Below are 23,702 nucleotides of genomic sequence, written 5' to 3'. Positions count from 1 at the left end.
CACTACCTGTTGCAAATGGCTCAATCATTTCAAGACTAAATTGGACTGGGGATTTAAAAAAAATAATATTTTTGTTGCTAAGTTTTGATTTTGGGACTAATCTTTGATAATTATTGATCCAATTGGTTGGGTTAATATTTGGGTGGAATCTAGCTAGTAACTGCCTCTTTGTTTTACAAATTAACCTAGTGCTTAGTTAGATAATTGTTACTTTTTCCGTTCCATTTTATGTGACACTTTTTAAGTTTTGAAATTCAAATAAGTCTATCTTTGACCGTAATTTTTTCATAGATCTTTTAAAAATTTTGAATTATCAATTATTGTGACTTATAGTACTTTTTACGTACTTTACAAACATATACTCTAAATTTCATTTCAAAAAAATTGAAAATTCCATGCATAAATTTCCGATCAAACTTAAATGGTTTGACTATCGAAAAGAGTACATCAGAAAAGAGCCAAAAATATTTTTGAATTATCACAAAAGATCTAAATATATTCCTTATTTATCTATTTTGCTAAAAATATTTAGATCCTAGATTTTTGCTCACTTATACCTTTTGACTAATGATCAACACTACACTGAATTAATTTATTTTTGAAAAAATTCTTCGTGGTATTTTATCATTGCTCCTATTTTAAACTTGAACCCACTCATCCGATTTTACCCAACCGGCCGACCCAAATCGTAACTAGCTCGAAAAACATTAAATTACTACTAAAAAGGTCGAAAAACATGACCTCATCAACAAATATAAGTATTTATTATAAAACATAATCAACTTTTTTAATGCCAAAATATCGAAAAAATGCAAACCAACCTCCGAAGATATGTAGTTACGTAGAGCTAATAATTATTGGGAAACAAATTGAGGGAAATATGCGTCCTTTCCTATCCGTAAACTTTAAAGACTGCCATATTCTGGACAAGGAAGGAATCACAATCACTACTCTGCAAAGCTTATTTATTGACCCACAATCACTCTCTTCCAAGACATGACCATGCACTTTTTTTTTTAGCTTTTTTGTTAACCTGTCTACAACATATGGTGTGTTTCAATATATTTTATTTCATATTTGATTGGTTAATTTTTTCTAATAAAATTGCCTAATCGAAAAGGGAAAATAAAATTTTTGTAAGTGTCATTCCAATTTCACCGTCTCTTGTCCAACCTAAGGCCCTAACCATCAAAATCCCACCTCTTTTATACAAGTGAAGTTAGGGAGGAGGATGTGTACGGAAACTTTAGCTTAACTTGTGAATTCGAAATATTATTTCTTTCTACTAAATGGTATGCACCCAACAGGGTTTTTTTTTTCTTATTTAAAAAAGTGTTTAGTAGGCCAAACTTTTCGACTGGGCAATTCTTTTGTACTCGAAACAATCATTTTGACAGAGAATATTCTTTCAAGTTCATCAATTAGCTAACATCACCAAGTCCAAGACCAATTCATTACTATGTTTTTATCTGCTTCCTAACGATATGGGCCTGAGATCTGGGTTATTTTGGGCTAGATTACAATTGGGCTTAGCTTTTATTTCTAGTACTAAAATGGTCAACCAACTTATTGAGCTATTTCAACTCTTTGAAATTACTAGTACTAATTGATCGATGTCATTTATACTATATTTGCTGCTTATATATTGAGATATATAAATTTGTTCAAAGAGGCTTTCTCTTCAATGTGTCGAGCTGAATTCAAGTACGGGCCATTGTCTTATAGAAGAAACAATCATCCCATAAAAAACAAGTACAAAGGTTAATTTTATTGATAATCACCATCACCTACTACTAAACACCAAAAGTGGACTATAATTCTATTAATTCATGAAATCAATTCCACAACATTAAATCAACTCTTTGAGTACTAAGACTCTTCTGTTACAAAATTTATTACAAGTAATTGAAATGAGTTTCACACAACCAAGCAATACTTTTTAAATGCCTTTTGAAGCTTTAGGTTAAAAGAAAGAAGTGATGAAAAGTTAGATCATGCATGCAAAGATTAGTTGCCTTTTGGAGGATACTCCCAACATCCCCATCCCCAACAATTGCCCCCTCCTCCACCTCCGCCTCCACCACCACCTCCTCCGCTACCACCACCGCCTCCTCCTCCCCAGCCCCAACCCCAACCTCCACCTCCTCCTCCTCCTCCTCCTCCACCACCTCCACCTCCACCCCCTCCACCACCTTTACCTTTACCTCCTCCTCCACCTCCTCCACCACCTTTACCTCCACCTCCTCCTCCACCACCACCTTTACCTCCACCTCCTCCTCCTCCTCCACCACCTTTACCTCCGCCTCCTCCACCACCCCCAGCTCCTTTTCCCCCACCACTTCCTTTGTCATGTTTTCCTTCATGCCCTCTACTTTTTCCATTTCCTCCACTCCCCTTTCCTGCTCCCCCTCCTCCTCCTCCACCATCACCACCACCGCCTCCTCCTCCACCACCATAACCACCACCTCCTCCTCCACCTCCCCCTCCACTTCCTCCCCCGCCTCCTCCACCACCTTCACCTCCTCCTCCTCCTCCGCCACCTCCACCTCCCTGGCCCCTATTTTTTCCAGCATTTTCAATATTCACCATAACATCACTCACAAAAGTTGTGTTCCTTGCATTGGAAGTAGTGACATTAACTTGAGAAAATCTCCTCCTAGTTTTCTTATGATCCACATTAAGACCATTAACCAAACATATTGAGCTCAGCAAAGTTGCAACTAACAACAAAAGTATAGCCCAAGAACCCACCATCTTCAATATATCTCAATTAATTAATTACTCGAGATTGCATGGAGACACACATTTATATCCGACCGATATTTATACTATTCTATCAATTATACCTTGTATGAAAAGCTTCTAAAAGGCTTAGCAAATTAAATCACAATATATGACAACAAACATCAAAACAAGTTGTTCCAAAGGCTGCAAGCTAAAGGAAGGTAAAGAGAAGTTGGGGACTATACTAAACTGACCTCATGATGAACTTGCTTCTTACTAAATTTTGTCCCCACCTCACACCACCTTCTCTTTCTCTAACATGCTCATGACTAGTTATTATACTCTTTATTTTCAATCCAAAATCCTTAAATTAGTCTTTCTTTTTGCCTCTTCATTACTATTAATCACGTGGGGATCAATTGGATAGCGGCGCAACTTTGCCAGCGTTATTAAGCACAATGTTAGTACATAACATCATGTTTCTCCCTAATATATAAGACTGGATAATTCCACTTCACATGTATCTATTTTTAGTATTTTTATAAAGTAGATTCTCTTATAAATCTCACCAAATCCGCCATTAATAAAACTGTTTATTTTTCGTCTTCATTCCATTCCTAATTGATAATCCAATAATGGGTCCTTCATCATTAAGTTCAAGATTTTAAGGTGGAAATGGTCATTAAAATTTTCCTCCGAAAAATATTCAATGATTATCATCACAGATATTTTGATTAAAATGAATGAGAAAAAAAATTGTGCAGTGACTATTCTTACTATTTCAATGAGAATATTTGTTTAATTCGCTTCTTGTGAGTTGGTTCGATAGAAATTAGGTGTGAATATTATGTTTTATAACCCTTTGTTTCTAGTAATGACAAAACATGTTTAAGACCACAATATTAAAAAATGTTTTGTACATTCGACAAATCTTTAATTTAACAATATAAGATTTAAAAATCTTCTTTTACTTTCTTATATTTTATACCAAATTAAAACTAGACAAACAAATTGAAACAGAAAAACTCAAAAAAGTATGATTTAGTGGAAATATGGTCTTGGATCATTACGTATTTCTTGGACATTTTATTTTAGTGTCCCATCATTTTCAATTGCCATCTCATGTACATCTTAATTAGGTCATGTTAGATTCTATTGCTAAACATTAATTGAAGTATTAAGCTGTGTTCTCTTTATATGATTTGTACACATGATCTCATGCACTTGTCGTTGGGGTTAATATAGGACTAAGCTCTATTAATTTCTTAACAGATCGTCACTCATACTAAGTCTAATATAGATCATGTCCTATTAAGTTAATTTGAATGATATACATTCAATTATTTTAGTTCAGAGGAGTATAATTCCAAGAAAACATTGAAAATATATATAAAAACAGTAGATGGATATAGAAAAATAGACGTTCATGTGATGTGGGCCTAGATAGGGATGTTTTGCCTTTAACTTAACTTCAAGGATAGGGCAATTCCAAGAAGTGTAAAGCACGTGATAGAAAGTGGTAAATGATGCAAGTCACCTAATAAGCAACTAGCTGCTATTTATATAATTGGGTGCGGTGGATTTTGGGCTCTTTCTTAAATTAATAAAAGTGATGTCCAGATAAGTTCCATACCTCAACCACTACTTTTTACATGTATTTTTTTTTCTCCACTAGTTTAAATGTTTTTACGTTTTGCTATGTTATTTTTTTATCACCTACAATTTAAAGAAAAAATTAGAAGACTTAAGCCTAGTTAACTCAAGAATTAAAGCAATTACAACTTAATCCGGAAGTACAAGTTCTTTCGTTGGTCAGTTGGGAAGGTGGTCATTCACACGGATGAATTGGGATTGATTCCCCCGCAATGCCTTCTGAGTCGAGTCTGTCGTGTAGGACTTGCCTAGTGCAGTTTAAGTCTCTTGTGTGATTTGCAGGCTATTACATAGTGGCGGGTTTACCCAGTGCTCAGCCAAAGGACAGAGGCTGTGACAGAAGTTGTAGCGGCCGCGGTTATCCATGGTTAAAAAAAAAACAAATTATCCATTAGATAAAGTCATAATGATACTATGAGGATTTCCTCTTTTCTTAAAGCAATTGGTTCATAAGGTGTGGTAACAGCTGTACCTATAGGACCCATGATGGAGAAAGATTTGTTATCGCCATGTCTAGGACCTTAATTCCACACGAATTAAAGTTTTCCTATCTTTGCCGATGGAAATTCTCAATTTCTAACATTTTACCCACAACTACAAAATATCTTAACCATTATATTTAACATGCCTTGATGTCCCTTAAATTGCAGACATTATTTCTAAAGTGGAACGAGTAAATTTGTCCATGGACTATCATAAATTGAGCAACATGGGTGCGTGTCTAGTTTTACTCTACTTAAAAAGTGTTGATTTTGCTCTGGATTCGTGAATAGAGCTTCATATGAAAACTTACATAAATCTCACTGGTTTAGAAACTAATTACTTAGATAAACTTCAGGTTATAATATTATGAATTTTACCAGATTTTGGTGCGTCCATATACATGTATCTCGGATACATGAGGTCAAAATTAGGTATAATTTGTTCTAGATACATTGTATCCAAGTGGATTCGCATGTATTTGGGATAAACGCAAATCTCGTCTTCATCCCTCGTCTCTCTCATCTCGCTTGCCACTCTCTTGTGTATATAGTGTGATTTATATGTATCAAGATATATAACAAATCTCGCTCGCCTTTCTCCCTATTTTAGTATATCTGATAGCAAAAATACATGTATCTAGGTGTATCTTCCTTAATATATATAGTAGAAAACTCTTAATTAGTAGTAAGATATGTAAAAAATTTAAAGTATAGATAATAATAATAGTACATACGGACTTGGTATATATAGTAGTGTGACCTATAGTAGTAGAGTACATCTAATAATATAGTTTCTATATGCCGTTCCACTAATGGGCTTGTGGTCCAACAAACATGTTGCAAGTCCAAAAGGTTTGGGCCCAAACTACAAAACATTTTTCATTTCTTTTCCTCTGGATTTGCCACTTGTTGAAAGAAACTTTTTATTTCATTAGTTTCTTCTTCTTAATAATACTATAGTTTGTGTGTGTATGTTCAGCAGAATGATATTTTTGTAGAAATAATTTAAATTAGCAAAAATATTTTTTTCAAATTTCAAATGGATGGTTCGGCATCGACAAATTCAGAATGATTAGAAGGACTAAAAGAAGTCTAGACATTGAATATAATAATACACACATAAAAAAGGGACACCTTATAAGACGACACCAGCAAAACCTTCAATTTCTACGTTCCCAATGAACCCAACTGCGGCTGTTTTACTCCTTTTTTATTTAATGTTGTTGTTAAAATATTATTTAGGGGTAAATTTATGGGGGAAATTGCCTTACATGAATAAGTAGTAAGTATTCTATGTATATATATATATATATATATATATATATATATGTATTTTTTAAATTGATCTAATATTATCTGTTAACACCCATGTTTTTAGAACACTAAGTACAATTTTTTCTCTTTTTTTTTGGTGCACCGATATTCTAGAAATTTCTGATTCGTCACTTTATATACTTACTTGAAAACATACAAAGTTCAACGGTCTTAACTAACCTTAAAATAAGGTCTTTATCAGCATGTGTCGACAAAATTGACAAGCTTAAGGAACTTGGTACAAGTGTAAATTTATGTGCATAAAGTCTTCAAGACCTTCAAGACTTTAATATAAAAAGCATAGCATTGTCATTACGGTAACTGCGGTAGACCAATATGTCAAAAAAATACAGTTATACAAGATAAAAGACAAATAAAATAGTCAAAGTCATCCATTATATCTTCACAATTAAAAGGATTTAGTGGTAATTAGTCTTCAATACTAACATATTTTACGTTTAGATCATCTCAAACCTCATGCTATGTCATTTTTTCTCTAATTCATGGTTGTGATTAAAGGCGTTGATTTAAATTAACGTTCAATGTCTTTAGAACCATTTAATCTACAAAATATGTATAGAATATGTAAATAGTGTATATTGTATACTAAATATATATACACAAAAGGAGTGCATATACGTGTTGTATATTTCGGAATATATTAGTACTCACAACTGCATTATCATGATGTCATACTTTGAGCCATTTTTTCATTTCTGTTTAATGTATTAAAAAAAAGTGTTTAGTTTAATATGAAGTATTATCCATTTTTGACTTTCTTAAGTGGGTGCATTATATTCTCTTCTCCACACTTGATGTAATCTATTCCTTTTATTTATTTATTTATTTAAATGGAGCCGAAAAGCATATGTTAATGCTGGAACTTGAGTTTAGTTGTATTGGATTATTTATTTATTGATTAGGAATATTTATTTAATAAATTAGAAATACGAGGCTTAAGGTAGTAATGATTAAAAATAAATAAAGATAAGAACAAGATAAATATGAGAAATTGGAGTGGTTGGCCCGTTCCGCCCACTTGGGAATTTGCTGATTTGGCTTTGTTGGTGTTCCACAATTAATGAAAATACGATTTTCTTTATTGAGTTCACGTAAATCTGTGCCTAAGCTTCTAAATACACATAATGGAATTTGTTGGAGCTACTCAAAATTCTAGTTTTATGACCGACTCAACCCCTTTTGCATGTGAAAATTAAAGGGCTTAGCCTTCAAATTTTTCGATTAAAATTTAATGACTCGATTAATTTAAATTTTAATAGTATAAAGCTCGGAGAAAGCGCTCCTTACTATTAGGAGTAGAGAGTAGTACTCTTTGTGATCCTAAAATAAGAATGAGTAATACATGTTTTTAATATTTATTTAATCTGGATGAGTTTTTCTTCATTAATTTGGGGACGTATGGTACGGAGGAAATCATAAGTAATATTTTTCACCGGTTAAAATGTTTTACTAAATATTTTTCTTTAACAAAAATAATTTTTTTGGACAAAATATCTCTCCTAAAGTCCGAATATAAAAAACAAGTTTCATAAATTGTATCACATTACTCGTCATCCTCCAAAACACCCAGTCTCACCCTTGTCCTCTGCCCCATTGCGCCCCCACCTCCTACTCCATATCACATAGGCAAATTCAGAATTTGAAGACTTAGGGTGCATCAATATTATCTTAGGTCAAATATGAACTCTAAGATAAACTTAAAATAAAAACATTGTAATAGAAACTCTAGCTGGATTTGAACGGACATATCCATTATGTTTGCCTCTATTCCATATAAATGTTTTGAGATAGAATTTTCTGGTTATTTACAATATTTTAGAAGATAAGTAAGAAAATTACTTCTTTTTTTAAAAAAAAAAAAAATCTGCAAAAAACATTTTCCTTCCCAGCTACTACACACACCTAGGACCCGTTTTGCCCCAAGAATATTTGGGAAAAGTTTGAGAAGTGGTGTTTGGTCATATAGCTTGGGAAATATATTTGTCAAGTATCTCAAGTTCTCAAATACTAAAAAAATTAGTATTTGGGCCAAGTTCTAATATTTGAGAATTTAAAAAAAATTCAAAAATGAACCCAAACTTTTATATTTTATAAAAAATATCCATTATTTATTAATTCCAACTCATATTTGTTACTACCTCGTCAGAAAAATTTTGAGTTCTAATTTGAGTGATAAAATTGAGAAAAAATAGCAATTTGTGTTTAATGGATCATAATTAAAACTGAATCAATGACAAGTTTGAGTATGCGATTAATGTATTGTCTTGCTTATATTGTGTCAATTATATAATAAGGTTATTTTTAACGGAACATATTCATTATAAAATGATAATATAAATATATTGTTATTTTTAATAATTTTTAGAACTTATGAGTATAAATTATATTTTTTGAAACAGTCAAATATTTTTGAAAAAATTTGAGGCTAAACACATGGTGAAACTTCATCAAATATGATTTGCCAAGAATATTGGAAAACTTGAAGCCAAATGCTAGCCTGAAGTGTGAACCTTAGCCAAAAAAGTGTCTTCTAACTAATAAATTAAAAGTCAGAAAAGGAAGAAACCGAGTACCCAACACAAACCAACACACGTTCATGAATGGAAAGTGACATTTATTTTGTGCCAAAGAATCTAACTTCCCTCTTCTTCAAACATTTGCATCTCCATGATTATAAAGGAACACCGCTTCTATTATTTCCACTTTTTATTTATTGTAAAACCAAACCGACAGTAGAGTCCACACACACAAAAGTGAATGGACGTATCAATTATATATTAAGATTAGAGCATTACTTATAACACTCCAAACATCATTGTCTCTTCGTTTTTATCATGGTGAATTGATGAGGTCACTCTGATCATAGATTGAAGTAAGAAACCACTCTACTATGAATTCTATCATCCACTTGTTGTTATAAATATCTAACTTGTCTCTTTCTTTTCAAGTCCACCTTTAACTGCTATGTCCACACATGGACAATATATAAAAAGATTTATATCGTACTCGCTTGAATTATTTAATTTTCAGATGAGATTATTATACACTTTAATATAATATCAAAACGTACAAATAGTCTGAATTTGAATTTCATTATCACCCGGCCCATTATTAAAGAATAATTTTCTCCTATGTAGGACCTACTTGGCATTATGATTTGAAATAAGTTGATTTAGAGTTGTAAATTTTATTTTGATAAGAAACTTGAATCTTAAAATTGTTTCTTGTAATGATCTGATTTGTTTGCCTTTTCATTTTGATTAATTTACTTTAAAGTTAAGAGCTACTTTTTATATTATTAGTCAAGAATAAATTCCCATATGGCAACCTTTACAAAAAAGATTTTTAAAAATATCGAGAATAATGTGATTTTTTTGTTTTATTTCATGACACTTGCACCACCTATACGTTGATAAAGGCACTCATGATGTTAATGCTCTATCATATATATTATCACATTTCATTTAGAGTATTTTAATAGCTCGATTAGTTGAAAATTCCCACATTATTGGTGATTGTTTGATTTTTCCATATTGTAATACCATATTGAATGTTTTTGGATATTTCTATATCTTGTAGTACAAATCAATAGTTTGAATATATATCTTACCTAGTTTATGTGAACTTTAAAACTGATTAAGGTAGAAGGAGTGCAGTATAATGTGACATTTTAATAATACGTGTACATATTGATGGATGTATTTTACTAACCATTAAAGAAGCATAGCATATATAGTCATGCATTATATTTTGATCCAATAGTTGAATCTTGTTAGCTATCTAGAATAAGAAGAAAGGATCATTAATTTAGACAATACAATGTGAAAGTAATAACATACATATATGTGAGTGATTAGAATTTAGATGAAACAATTGTTTCTTTCAATTTGTATCATGCATTTGGGTAAAGCAGAGACATAACTAAAATTTTAATTTTAAGGATTTCGATTTAAAATGATGATTTTAATAAATAGCAATTATCATTTGCTAGTTTAATTTTTACTGTTATTTAAATAGTTATAATATCCCTCCACTAATTACAAACATGTACTAATCTATCAATAAATTAATTACAAACATGTACAAATCTATCAATAAGGATGGTGGTGGAGTGCTAAGTACTCCTTCATCCTTAAATCATCTTGGGTACGGAGTCACTTTTGTTACGGAGTGCTTTACTCCCAATGTGGACTTTTTGGATATAGAGTCATCTTTGTTAGGGAGTGTTTTAATCCCAATGTGGATTTCTTGGTACGAAGTTACCTTTGTTAGGGAGTGTTTTACCTCCAACGTGGGACTTCTCAGTGTGAATCCAAATTTTATCGGACTCCAATATGAATATTGGACACCGGAGGAAAACAAAATAAACTTTGAAAATGGGAAGGCACTTCCGATTAATTTATACATTTCATTTACACTTCAGCAAGATGACGCATAAGTTACATTTATTCTTGATTGTCAGAATGACAAATAATTAATCAAATACTACCTTTTAACTTTTTGAAGAAATCTATTATGAGTTAATGTTCGGTGTATTAAAATAATAATAATCTGCATCATGATAGGGTTTTGTTGGTTGGTTACCTGAACTTACAATTTGTTGGTGAGGTTTGATTTACTACATTGTAATTTTCACTTCCTACCCCAAACTTTTAAAAAAAAATGATAATCCAAAAAGAGAAAGAGTTAATCTGTCATTATCGATTAAATTGGCCCAGTAGGCCAAGCCCATTACGGGGTCCCGATCTTTTTGCTGCACTGAGCATCTGAAGTCACATGTTTTTTTCCTTGTTAATTTAGCAGTTGATTAGTATCTTAATTTTAGTGGCACATCCATGAATATTTATTATTTTACTCTTTTTTTTAAGTCGAATTTGGGAATTTGAAGAATACCATTCCCGTTTGGATATAGATTTTTAAGTTATAATTTAAAATTTTGAGTTTTTTGGAGTTGTGTTTGGACATGTATTTTACTTTGAAAATATTTAAAGTTTTATGAGTGGAAGTTTCAAAAACCGCTGGTAACTTGAAAATATTCGAAGATCATATTTTCAAAATCTGACACTAACTAATTTTTCATATTTTCACTCTAAATCACTAACCAAAATTCAATAACTCTAATTTATACTTGTGACCAAATACAATTCCATTTTCCTAATACCATTTTGATCCCTTTTTGACCAACCAATATTTGAAGATAACTTTTCAAGATCATATCAAAATTTATGGTCAAAGGTTTGAAAGGTTTGACTTTGGGTTTGAGCTAAACATTTATCAAAACTTTGGTTAGGAATAAATTATCTCAGAATTAATTATTTTGGAATTAATATTTTATGATAACTTATCCCACCACATATATGAATAACTTATTTCATCACTATGGTATAAATGGTGGATAAGTTATCCCAAACATGACAACCAAATAAGAGATCAAAATTTTATCCTAGTATTATTTTTTTATACAAAATTATATATTATTATCCCTCACACCAAACAACTTGGAAGTCGAATTTTAACCAATCTCCATACTCAAGGACAAGTGTAGTAGGGGTAATTTGGGCAGCACAAAAAGTAGTACTTTGATTATGATTATCATTTTTAAGTTATACATCGTAAAAGTAATTACATTTTTTTGTTTAACTATAAAAAAAAAGTTGGAAGTTGCGGCGTCAATATTGGGTGGCACCAAAAATACATACAATAATTAAACTGAACGGATTATTCAATCAAGCAGATTTCAAATCTAAAATCGATAGGATTCTGAGGTAATTCTAAAATTTGTTATTTAAACTATTTACTTTCTTTTAGACTGAAGAATTTTCATTTCTAGAAGGTAGGATGACAATAAGATCATTTTTGAGATCAGATGTCAAACCATTTATAGAGACAATTGACCAAAAGAAAGCCAAGTTTCGAGTAGACATTTCGTTTTTATTTTACTACTCCCTCTGTCCCTAATTACTTATCCACTTTTTCTATTTTAGTTGTTCCTAATTATTTGTCCGCTTTGACAAGTCAAGAAAGGACAACTCTTTTTACCTATTACACTCTTAATTAATTATTTTGAAAAAAATAGAATTTCTTGAAAATCTTAAATTTTTAATTCATCCACTTCATAATTAATAAGGGTAAAATGGTAAACTCACTATGTCAATTATTATTTTCTTAATAGGTGTGCAAATTCAAAAGTGGACAACTAATTATTCTCCAACTCAATTTCATTTTACTTGATTCATATATTAAAATTATTTTTTTATTTTACTTGTTAATTTTATTGTTTTTTTTTTCAATATTATATTTATCATTACATAACTACGTAAAAAGACTTTCTTAGTACACCTTTGCTTTTCATTTTTGTTTATTTCCCTTTGTCTAGTACTTTTCTTATTATTATTATTATCAAATAGCCATGTGACCTCCTTTTTTTTTAAAAAAAAAAAACGGAAATAAAGGAATTCCATTTCCCTCCGTTCTTATTTAGTGTAAAAATGTGTGATATTAGCAAGCTATTTAGTAGTTATTTCCTTCAAATTAATCAATTTTACATGAATATTTATATGTAGTTTTATAAACGATATGATTAGGGGTGTCAATGATTTTAAAAAAATTGAGTTAGCTACTATGTTGTTTTTTCTTGCCTGTTGTTTAGGTAAACCATGGTTGAGAAGAACGTAGTACGACCAAACATTTTGGTACTCATAGTTATTTTTCTCCCTATAAATAATGCTTTTAATTTGTTAATTTCTTTTTTAATTAATCATGATAATTGAATATGGAAGATAAAACGTCAAAATATGAGATAGATATAAAGTTAAAATTGAGGGGAAAATATCTAGATTTTTTTGTATCCATCTTTATCATGAAAATTGAATGTCACAATAATATGTCATATTACAGTACTACTAATTATTCGGTTGCTAGCAAAAGATAAATCTTTTTCGTGCTACAAGTGTAAAAGTCTGTTTGAATTGGATTAAAAGTTGGTCAGACCTACTTTTAAGTCATTTTTAACTTTTGAAAATATTAAAAATAACTTTTAAAAAGTTAAAAATCAAAAGTAGGTTTCTTCTTACTTTTTTTTTTATTTTTTTACTTAAAAAGTCATTTAAGTTTTGACTTTTTTATATTTTTGACTTAAAAATTATTATTTTTTAAATTAATCCAAACGGGCTCTAAGTTTATTTTGAACAATACTAACAACTAAACAAAAAAATTAGGTGAACCATATCGTTACCTCAAGAACTATAAATGTTGTATTTGTATACACATGTTTTAGGTTTATATATATATATATCACTCTGAACAACCAATCCACTTTTTTCAAAGACATCTCATATTACAACTGCATGCTCTAATATTGAAGATATATAAATAAGTATATTAAAGTGTGTTATTTCTCCAGTAATTTAAGTTTTTAAATAAGTTTATCATACATTTCAATCATATGGTATAACGACAGTCAGATGTTTTGGGTTCAAATTCCACGGTTAACCAACCGACAAAAAAATCTGTGTGGGTTTGACCCATGTGACTAAATAACTTTTTAGACCCATAATTTTCAGTTTGGACCTATAGTAGTCCCATATTGATGTTTGTTATGACGATAATTCAATATATTGATCTCATTAGCTAGATTTAGAGATTAAGTTAGGCCTAATTAGTGTTTTCAGTTTGTTGTTATTACTGAATTCAATTCAATATCAAGTCCTCATTGAATTTGTTGTTATTAATTATGCCTTAAGATATTCTTCATATTTATTTATCTGCTACGTGTTATCACTATTTTCCAGCGTCATGTAAATGTAGGTTGTGACTTGTGAGTCGTACTCTATAGATTCTATCTGATTCAAATTAGTAATTTTACCTCTAACCACTTATTATTAATTATATTTGTGTTTTCCTGTTATTTTATCCCATAAGTTAATTTGTAACCTGTAACGACTTATTAGAAGCCAAAAGACTGAATTTTATACCAAACAACTCACATTAATGGTATTTAGTAATGAATTGATAAAGATCGCAACCGATCACTGTTTTTTTTTTCTTCTTATAAGGTTACTTAAGTAGACAGGCAATATGCTTAATTTTGTCGAATTATCTCATGCATAGGTACTTTGGTTAATTTGCTTAATACATGGAACTTCTATTTATTTTTTCTAAAAAGAAGACATTACTGTCCAAAATGCATATCATTTTCAGTCACACTGGACTTAAAATGGCTTGTAGTAGTAATAATTTTCCACCTTTAGTTTGGTGCTACACTATACGACAAAAGGAAATGAAACCTTCACATACGTTGTTATTTGCAGCAAAGGGAAAAATATCTTGTAATTTTAGAATAAAGCTATTATCGGAGAAAAATGCCTTAATTGCTGGCAATGGTTTTGAAAAAAATACTCGTCCTGTTAATGGATTAAAATGGGAATAAATGAAATGCCATCATCAAAATTAAGATTGCGATAGGGTGGTAGTTAAGTATCTCTTCATTCTTGATCAAATATTTAATTTTAAAGATAAAGCGTGTAATTAATTAATCGTGTTTAATAGAAAGTATTTTACTTTCTAAATAAAAAAAAGATTAAATCTGAATTCAAATTAATCAAACTTCAAAGAAAGTCATCTAACTTAAAAACTTGTAATGGTGAGGTGATGCTTTTTTTTTTTGCGATGGTTCTAGCGTCACATAAGAAAACACAACAGATAAATCAAGTTTTACATCAAAATCTTTTACCTATTTTTCTCAACAAATGGCCTTAAATAGTTAAATTTAACACGTGCGGAGTACTCTTCATATTATATTCTTCGCTACACAATTACTTATTATTACAACTCTCACGTGAAAAATAATAGATCGTCATGATTATTTATAAAGGAAAGAAAATGTATTTGTATTTCGTGCTCTAGGAAAAGTAGGATGGGGTTGTTTGGTATAATACATTTTTTTTAGAGCAACTCTCACATATAGCAAACATAAAATTCATATTTATATGTTATAACTTATAGCTATAGTTTGCATAATTGAGCTCCATAACAAATTTTATATTTGCTATGGAGCATTTGATTTGTATAATTCGCTACAAACATCCAATTTTATACAAATTGTTCAGTTTTGTATAAATTCATTTATACATTGTAATTTGTATAATAAGATTTGTATTTGTATAATTATAAGTGTATAAGACGAAAATATATGTATTTGTATTTGTATATACAATTTTCTCTCGCTTTATACAAACACAAACGCATTTTATACATTTTATACCAAAATGTGTAAAATGACTAATTGTATACCGAAAATGGCTAATTGTATACCGAATCAGATGACAAAAAAAGGGGATGTTTGCTGCGAATTACAATTAAAATAAACTATGACTATAACATTTAATTTGAATTAATAATTTGCTATTTCATACTATTTTCCCTTCTTTTTTTTTGTATGATTTGGAATATTTCATGGTTAGTTATAAATAATTAAGGACTAATTAATACTCCTTATTAGAAATAGAAAATACAATAATCCAATACCTCATATAAAACAACCCCTTCAGATAAGACCATATTATAGATAGAATGGTCAGCCAATGATATTGTGTGCCCTGATTTCGATTTGTTTGTTTTAATTATCATTTTAAAAGTAAATGATTTCTTTTTCAAATACTTTCTAAATATTTGAAATTGTTAACTATATATATTTTAACTTATAATAGTTGTTTTTTAAATATAATTTTTAGATATATAAATTTTATTTTTAAAAAATTAAAAAAATTTATAACTAAATTCACATTAAACATTAATTTATGTGTGAGATTAGGAAATATGTACAAGCTTGAGGGAGTTTTTACAAGATTTGACGTTTGCGTGAAAGATTAAATATACGAAAAAGGGCCAAAAATATCCTTGAAGTACAGGAAAAGGTCTAAAAACACCCTTCATTCATCTTTTGGTCTAAAAATACCCTTCTACTCTCTCTCTCTTTTCAAATACTTATTATGTGTCATTTTCTTATTGAATGAAATAAAAATTCACCTCTATTAATTTTTCCCCATAATTTATCCAAATCAAAACAATATATCTTTTCAAGATCCAAAAAATATTTTTTTTAAATCTAGCAATTACTATTTTCTATAGCTCTTTTCCAAAAAAAAATTTGTTTTAGATAATTAAAATATTTTTAAAAATATTAGTCATGCCACAATTACAGGGACATAATATATTAATATAAATCCTAAAAAAAAGTTGTTCCAGTTGGTGCACCAGTCCAAGATTTGATCACTAATGACGTGGATGACAAGATTATTAGTCAAAAAAATTAAATGATCTTTTTTAAAAAAAAAAAAGAAGATAGAATTGTACCCGCATATAAAGTTATGTTTCTTCAAATTTTATTTGTGTAATTTATTTATTTTCCATATGTTTAAAATTTGTTGCAAACGAATTGGCACGCCCAATGGGACCAAATCTGCCCTTCATCTCTTCTCTCTTAAATCAAATATGAAAATCTAAAGCTGCAAAGGTGGAAGAAGAGTACTTCAAGCCTCGTCTTTGAGTTTCATCGAGTCTACACTCCAACAAGCCTTGAAGCAGGGGGCATTTGTAGACATTGAAATTTTGCGGACTCTACAAGACATGTTCAATTCGAATTGGGACTCTAGAAGGTGTGTTCAGTTTCAATTAGAATTTTTGAAGTCTACTCAACCCTAAACCCTAGTTTATGCCTATATAAAAAGTACTAAACTTCCTTAAAGGAATCGCAAAGTATCCATTAACTCTTGGATATTTTTAAAGATCAAGATCTCGAATATTCTACAAAAGTCATGGAATATCCATATAGAAGTTAAATCTAAATTATCCTAGTTCGAGAAATACGTCACTAACGGCCCTCGAATCATGGATAAATCTTAGGAGAGTAGAATCAAGAGAGAAACAGAATTGTACCCGCATATTTTTCAATAAAGTTATGTTTCTTCAGATTTTATTTGTGTGATTTATTTAGTTTCCATATGTTTAAGATTTGTTGCAAACAACAACCACTCAAGGCCTCAATTAATTCATACATTACTTCTTCAAATTTTAAATCCTCTTAATAAAATTTTTGACTCCACACGCCATGGTCCAGTTCACCAAACTTAGGCAGGATTTTTTGGTGAATTTGGCCGTTCAGCTACCTGAAGTACAAGATGCTAGTGGCTAGTTCCCCTCTCATATGATATTTTATTTTTGGTTCCCACTCGGTGTTCAGAGCCCACATTGAACTGCAGGACTCATTTAGGGGTGGTGCTCTCAACAAGACTTTCTATATAGCCAAGGCTTGAACCCGAGACCTCTGGTTAAGGATAAAAATACTTCAATCAGTACACCACCACCCATGTTGGTCCTCTCATATGAAGTTGTGGACTAGCTTGGGTCAGTCTTTGACTTAAAAGACCAATCTACAAATAGTTTAATATAAAGCTTAATATAATAATATATTGGTATATTTTACTTGACATATAAATCATGTTTTTTTCGCCAAATCAACAGTATACACCAACTTGGTACCGACTGGAAGTGGAATAAATTTGTATATAAAGACCCCATCCTATCCTTCAATAAAAGGTAGAACCAAAATTTTGAGTTCATCCCAACTAGTCCCTATCTCCCACATACTCCACCACCATCTCCCAAAATCTCCACTCAAAAAACAAACCAAATATATCAAAAAAACAAAGAAAAAAAAGAGAAAGCATTGTGAACAAAATGAAAGAAATGGTACAAAACAATATCAATTCAATTCTTGAAGCTTTACAAGCTCAACCCATGCTACTCTTCTTCTTCATCATCCCTCTCTACTTCTTATACCTTTTTTCGACGTCTTGCCGAAAACGCTATCCTCCAGGACCATTAGGCTGGCCTCTCATTGGTAACATGATGATGATGGACCAGTTAACTCACCGTGGTCTTGCCAAACTTGCACAAAAATATGGTGGCGTTTTTCACCTCAAAATGGGTTATGTCCACAAAATTGTTATATCTGGTCCAGAGGAAGCTCGTCAAGTACTACAGGTACTATTGAAATATCTGACCATCTCATCTATATACGGAGGGTATAAATAATTAGTCAGTAGTATAACATAACATAATGTAGTACTACTAATTAATAAGTTTGGGTATCTTATTATTTTTCAAATATTAAATTAAACAGATTATTTAATTTCTAACAGGTACAAGACAACATATATTCGAACCGTCCAAAGACCGTAGCCATAAGTTACCTAACGTACGATCGTGCGGACATGGCTTTTGCGGACTACGGACCCTTTTGGCGTCAGATGAGAAAATTATGTGTTATGAAACTATTCAGTCGTAAACGAGCTGAGTCATGGGACTCAGTTCGCGACGAAGTGGACTCAATGGTAAAGATTGTTACAACCAACACGGGTACATCCATTAACTTAGGGGAACTTGTTTTCTGTCTCACTCGTAACATTATCTACCGAGCAGCTTTCGGAACAAGTTCAGATGAAGGACAAGATAATTTTATTAAAATTTTGCAAGAATTTTCGAAGCTATTTGGTGCGTTTAACGTGGCTGATTTTATTCCATGGCTAAGGTGGATTGGTCAGCAAGGTCTAAATGTTAGACTTGCTAAGGCAAGGGCATCACTTGATGGATTTATTGATTCGATTATTGATGATCATATTGAAAGAAAGAAGGCTAATGTTATTAATCATGATGGTTATAGAGAAAGTGATATGGTCGATGAGCTTTTAGCTTTTTACAGTGAAGAAACAAAAGTAAATGAGTCTGAAGATTTGCAGAATGCTATAAGGCTTACTAGGGATAATATCAAAGCTATAATCATGGTAAGTTAATGCTTTTCCGTACCTTTTTTTTTGTGTGGTTGATACATGTTCCAATTAACGTGTCATAATTTAAATTAACTCGTGGTTTAAAAAGAAAAGAAAAAACTAAATTTGTACTTGTGGCATTTGTGGTTAAAAAGAAACATGTCATGTGACAACAATTTTTTTTTTGAAACTTGCGGCATCAAATATATCATTATATTTGTGGTTTTAAAAGGTTTTCGTTGGTCAGGGAAATGAGAAGGGTAAACTTTGAAGTTTGAATTGATAAGAGATTTAAGAAAGATTTTTTTTTTTTTAGAAAAATAACCAGTAATCTTAAATATGTCATAATATTTGTGTGATAATAACTTTTTTGAAACTTATGTCATAATATTTGTATGGTTACAGAAGTTTCTTGTTAAGGTAAAATTGGAAGTACAAAGTTGATAATTTTCAAATTTTAAAAGTGACATATTTTTAATTAACAAAAAAGAAAATTGTTTTACATCAATCGAAAGGAATAGTATATTGGGAAAATACAAGCAAATAAAAGAGAGTATTATTTTAACATAAATTGAACATAAATTAATTTGATGTTAAAAATCTTGCCCAAAACAAGAAACTTTAAATTTTAATCAGTTGCTACTAGGTAGGATCACTGAACACGGCTGTCTCTGACAGCTCATGTATAACTATCAAGAATAATAGAAGCTTAGGAAACACAAATATTTTTCGTGAAAATATGTCCAATGTATAATTTTAGTACTTTACTTATATTTTAAAACTTCCTTTGTTAGATGAAAATTTTGATAATTATTTAATTAAGTTGACTCTTTATGATTTGTTTTTAGAATAACAAGATGCGTTAAAGTTTCTCAATCATCACAAAATTGATATTAAGAGTGAAAGGAAAAAATATTATTGAAAATTGATAACTTAGTATAATAAAATTAGTGCTACCCCATATTTCTATGGTTTTAGCATCACCTAGCTACACTTTAATTTAAAAATTTGATGAAACTTATTACTACAATTCATTATATAGGAAAAAATCTCCCTTTAATTTCCAATTTTTCATACAACTTGATCCTAGTGGAATGTCATAAAATAGAAACATTAATTTCCTCTAAATCATTAGCTTCAAATCATTTGTTTTTTTGAATGTCCCATCAATATAATAAACACCAAATATGATTACGACTTTGTCTTGTTATATACGATATAATTGTTAATGTCCTAGCTATGGTCTACTATATATTTTTCTAGAATTAAATAGTACAAAGGAATTAGCGTACTGTACAACTACTAGATCTTATCTTATAAGTAGATTTTTATTTATTTATAGGTCTATCTACTGATGACATATATCATGAGACTAATATGTTGATTTGAACTTTCCCTAATAATCTTGATTTTAGCTTCAATGCTATCCAATATTTTGCCAAGTGGCACAAATGGAAGATTAATTAGGTAACAAAAGTTTTCAAGTACAATTGCCTAATGTTTTTAATGTGAAAAAGTTACTCCAGAAAGAATTTACTAATGATTAAATTAAATCTTTACTAGACAATGAATATATTTAACGTGTAAAAAATGAGTTAGAGCCGTAAAAACTATTCATTAGGGGGCCCTTACTGAAATTACTCCATAATTAACATTTCAAACTGGCCTATATTCTATGATTAAAAATTCAAACTGGCCAATAAATACCTATCTAGAAAATTTGGTACCATTCCTTATCCCTTTGAAAAATCATTTTTCTGAAAACGATGTAAAAGTTATAGTTTATCTTACTTCTACCTAACTACATACCTATATAACTTTTATAAACCTACCATATCAAAAAATAAAATAATATTGTTATGTATTATATTACTTGACTCATATTGATCTTACGTGTTAAAAAATTGTAGGATGTAATGTTTGGTGGGACAGAGACAGTGGCATCTGCGATAGAATGGGCCATGGCAGAGCTTATGAAAAGTCCAGAGGATCTTAAAAAGGTACAACAAGAATTAGCTAACGTTGTTGGACTGAATAGAAAAGTTGAGGAATCTGATTTTGAAAAATTGACCTACTTAAAATGTTGTTTAAAAGAAACTCTCCGACTTCACCCTCCTATCCCTCTCCTCCTCCACGAAACCGCGGAGGAATCGACAGTCTCCGGGTACTATATTCCAGCAAAATCACATGTTATCATAAATTCATTTGCAATTGGACGTGACAAAAACTCATGGGAAGATCCTGATAGTTTCAAGCCTAGTAGGTTCCTTAAAGAAGGTGTGCCAGATTTTAAAGGTGGTAATTTTGAATTTTTACCATTTGGGTCGGGTCGAAGGTCTTGCCCCGGTATGCAACTTGGGCTTTATGCATTAGAAATGGCTGTGGCCCATTTACTTCATTGTTTTACTTGGGAATTACCTGATGGGATGAAACCAAGTGAACTAAAAATGGATGATATATTTGGGCTTACTGCTCCAATGGCTAATCGACTAGTGGCTGTGCCTACTCCACGTTTATTATGTAAACTTCATTGAAGAAAACAAAAAGGGGTGTATACGAATAGTTATACACAAAATATTGGTTTGTTTGGACATGTTTATCTTTTTTTGTTTTGTCTATTAGATGTAATAATGGAGAGGGACAAGCAAAAGGACGAAAATAATTGCTTGAAAGGGAAAAGAGAGAGGAATTGATTGTGTGGTATTTGTGTATAGTAGACACTATATATCTCTTTCCTTTTGTTTTTTAATATTCATTTGGCTTGCATTGTAAATGTCCCCTCCTCTTGTTAGTTTCTTCTTTGAAAACATTATTTAAATTAAATAAAGACTTTATCCTTGTTACCTTACTGTATTATAATGGTTCATTTTGATTGGATCAGTAAGGAGAATTCAGGTAAATAGTCGGACAAATTTACTGTTTAATTTTTCTGATCGTACATAGAATACACATTAATTATACATGATTATACACATACACACAAATTTATTATTGATTTTTCTAATTGGTATAGATAGATTATACATTGATTATACACGATTACGGAGGCTATTGTGTTCTTTTATGAGGGGAAAAAAAAAGAATTTTCATATAATGGTCTTAAACTTTTCTTCCAAGAAAAAAAAACATTGTTTTTTTAAAGTAAAACACAGTTATGAAAATAAGGTAGGAAATTTAGGATAAATTTCAACAGTGTTAATATTTTCTTCAAACTAAACTATGTACATATTTTTGAAACTCAACTTATTCAAATTCATATTAGAAAATCTCACTTTAAGGAAAACGTTTCTTACTAAAGATGACTTCATTTTTAAGATGTGAACCCAATAAAAAAATATTATTAAAAATGTTGACGAATTAAATGTGAAAAATTTGGAAAAGGGATGTCAAACATACCCGTACTCTTATCTTCTCTGCTGATCCATGAAAAAGTTCTAACCTGAATTTTGAAATATTACCTCCGTCATATTTATTTACTAGATACATATATAGGTTTAATAAATTAATGAACACACTTGCGCGCTTCAAAAGCATAAATACAAAAAGTAATCGAATACTTTGTTGTGCTATTATGTGGGGCCTACAACGACCATTCACTTACAAAATGATTAATAATAATTTTTTGAATAACTTAATTAATGTGTCAATATCCTGTGACACCCAATCGGGTTGCTTCTAACCAATACCCTCTTTGCTTTAGAAAGCAGGAAAAGGATATTTATCCTTTTGATATTCACTTTTTACCTGTTTAGTTTAGAAAATCTAGAAATATTTTATAGTTTATTTTTTAATTTATTCTTATTATATTAATTAATTAGGGAAAATGCATAAGTACTCTCAATTTATGCTCAAAATCTCAGAGACACACTTATACTATACTAAGATTTTATTACTCTCGAACTTATTTTATAAATAATTTTCTACCCCTTTTCGACCTACGTGGCACTATCAATCAGATAGCTTGAAAAATTGTCAACACGCATTGGGCCCAGAAGATAGCGCCACGTAGGCAGAAAATGGATAGAAAATTATTTATATAATAAGTTTGGGGGTAATAGGACCTTAGTATAATATAAGTGTCTCTGAGATTTCGGGCATAGGTTGAAAGCTACTTATGCATTTTCCCTAGTAATTATAATCCTCTTTCAATGCATTCTTCAAAGCATTAAATTGTTATAGCTAAAGGGTAAAGCATGTTCTAAGTTAATATTAAATATGTAAAAATGAACGAAATGAATAATAACAAAAAAAAAAAAAAAATAGACACATGAAAATGAATGAAAGAAATAATAACAAAATAAATCTGATAATGAGGGTAGGGTTGAGTAGGTCCAAAGCTGTGGAGGGGACCGTTGAGAAGGTTTGAATTTCGACGCTGAAAATTAAAATAGAAGGACACGACACTAGTAAAGGAAGGGAAAATAGAGGATCGAATTTTTTTGTGAAAGTTCAAATAGTTAATTAATTGAGTTATTAATTCAATGTTTCATGTCATTAGTTTTTTCTTCTTAAATTAGTGTAAGACAAAGGAAAATAGGGAATCAAACTCTTAAGTGAAAATTCAAATAATTAATTAATTGAGTTACTAATTAGATTCTTCACGACACTATTTTTTCTTCTTCTTAAATTAAGGTAAGGAAAGAGAAAATAGAGAATCAAACTCTTTACGTGAAAGTTCAAA

At 30.5% G+C, this 23,702-nt stretch overlaps 3 protein-coding genes across 3 annotated transcripts in view; 2 read left to right on the top strand and 1 right to left on the bottom strand.

Annotated features, from left to right (window-relative positions):
* Positions 1 to 23,702, top strand: part of LOC125822134 (PHAF1 protein At3g51130) — a 128,654-nt gene that overhangs the window by 49,488 nt on the left and 55,464 nt on the right. The window lies entirely within an intron of this gene.
* On the bottom strand, positions 2,008 to 2,426 carry LOC125821934 (putative glycine-rich cell wall structural protein 1). The gene is made up of 2 exons (XM_049501285.1): positions 2,366 to 2,426; positions 2,008 to 2,258 (listed from the first exon to the last, which is right to left on the bottom strand). Exons 1-2 carry the CDS (start codon positions 2,424 to 2,426, stop codon positions 2,008 to 2,010), a joined length of 312 nt encoding a protein of 103 aa, XP_049357242.1.
* LOC125822133 (cytochrome P450 84A1) lies at positions 17,797 to 21,791 on the top strand. The gene is made up of 3 exons (XM_049501509.1): positions 17,797 to 18,236; positions 18,395 to 19,036; positions 20,932 to 21,791. Exons 1-3 carry the CDS (start codon positions 17,931 to 17,933, stop codon positions 21,553 to 21,555), a joined length of 1,572 nt encoding a protein of 523 aa, XP_049357466.1. The 5' UTR covers positions 17,797 to 17,930; the 3' UTR covers positions 21,556 to 21,791.

Source organism: Solanum verrucosum, unplaced genomic scaffold (genome assembly GCF_900185275.1).
Source record: "Solanum verrucosum unplaced genomic scaffold, falcon-dt-bn FXZP01000103.1, whole genome shotgun sequence".
NCBI lineage: Eukaryota > Viridiplantae > Streptophyta > Magnoliopsida > Solanales > Solanaceae > Solanum > Solanum verrucosum.
Note: the sequence above shows the minus strand (reverse complement) of the source record. Positions and strands in the feature narration are given on the sequence as shown.

Coding starts and splice junctions, on each gene's coding strand:
- LOC125821934 (XM_049501285.1), bottom strand. CDS start 2,426: ATGGTGGAGGAGGAGGAGGGGGAGCAGGAAAGGGGAGTGGAGGAAATG. Junction 2,259..2,365: donor GGAAATGGAAAAAGTAGAGG/GCATGAAGGAAA, acceptor GTGGAGGTAAAG/GTGGTGGTGGAGGAGGAGGT.
- LOC125822133 (XM_049501509.1), top strand. CDS start 17,931: ATGAAAGAAATGGTACAAAACAATATCAATTCAATTCTTGAAGCTTTA. Junction 18,237..18,394: donor AAGCTCGTCAAGTACTACAG/GTACTATTGAAA, acceptor AATTTCTAACAG/GTACAAGACAACATATATTC. Junction 19,037..20,931: donor ATATCAAAGCTATAATCATG/GTAAGTTAATGC, acceptor AAAAAATTGTAG/GATGTAATGTTTGGTGGGAC.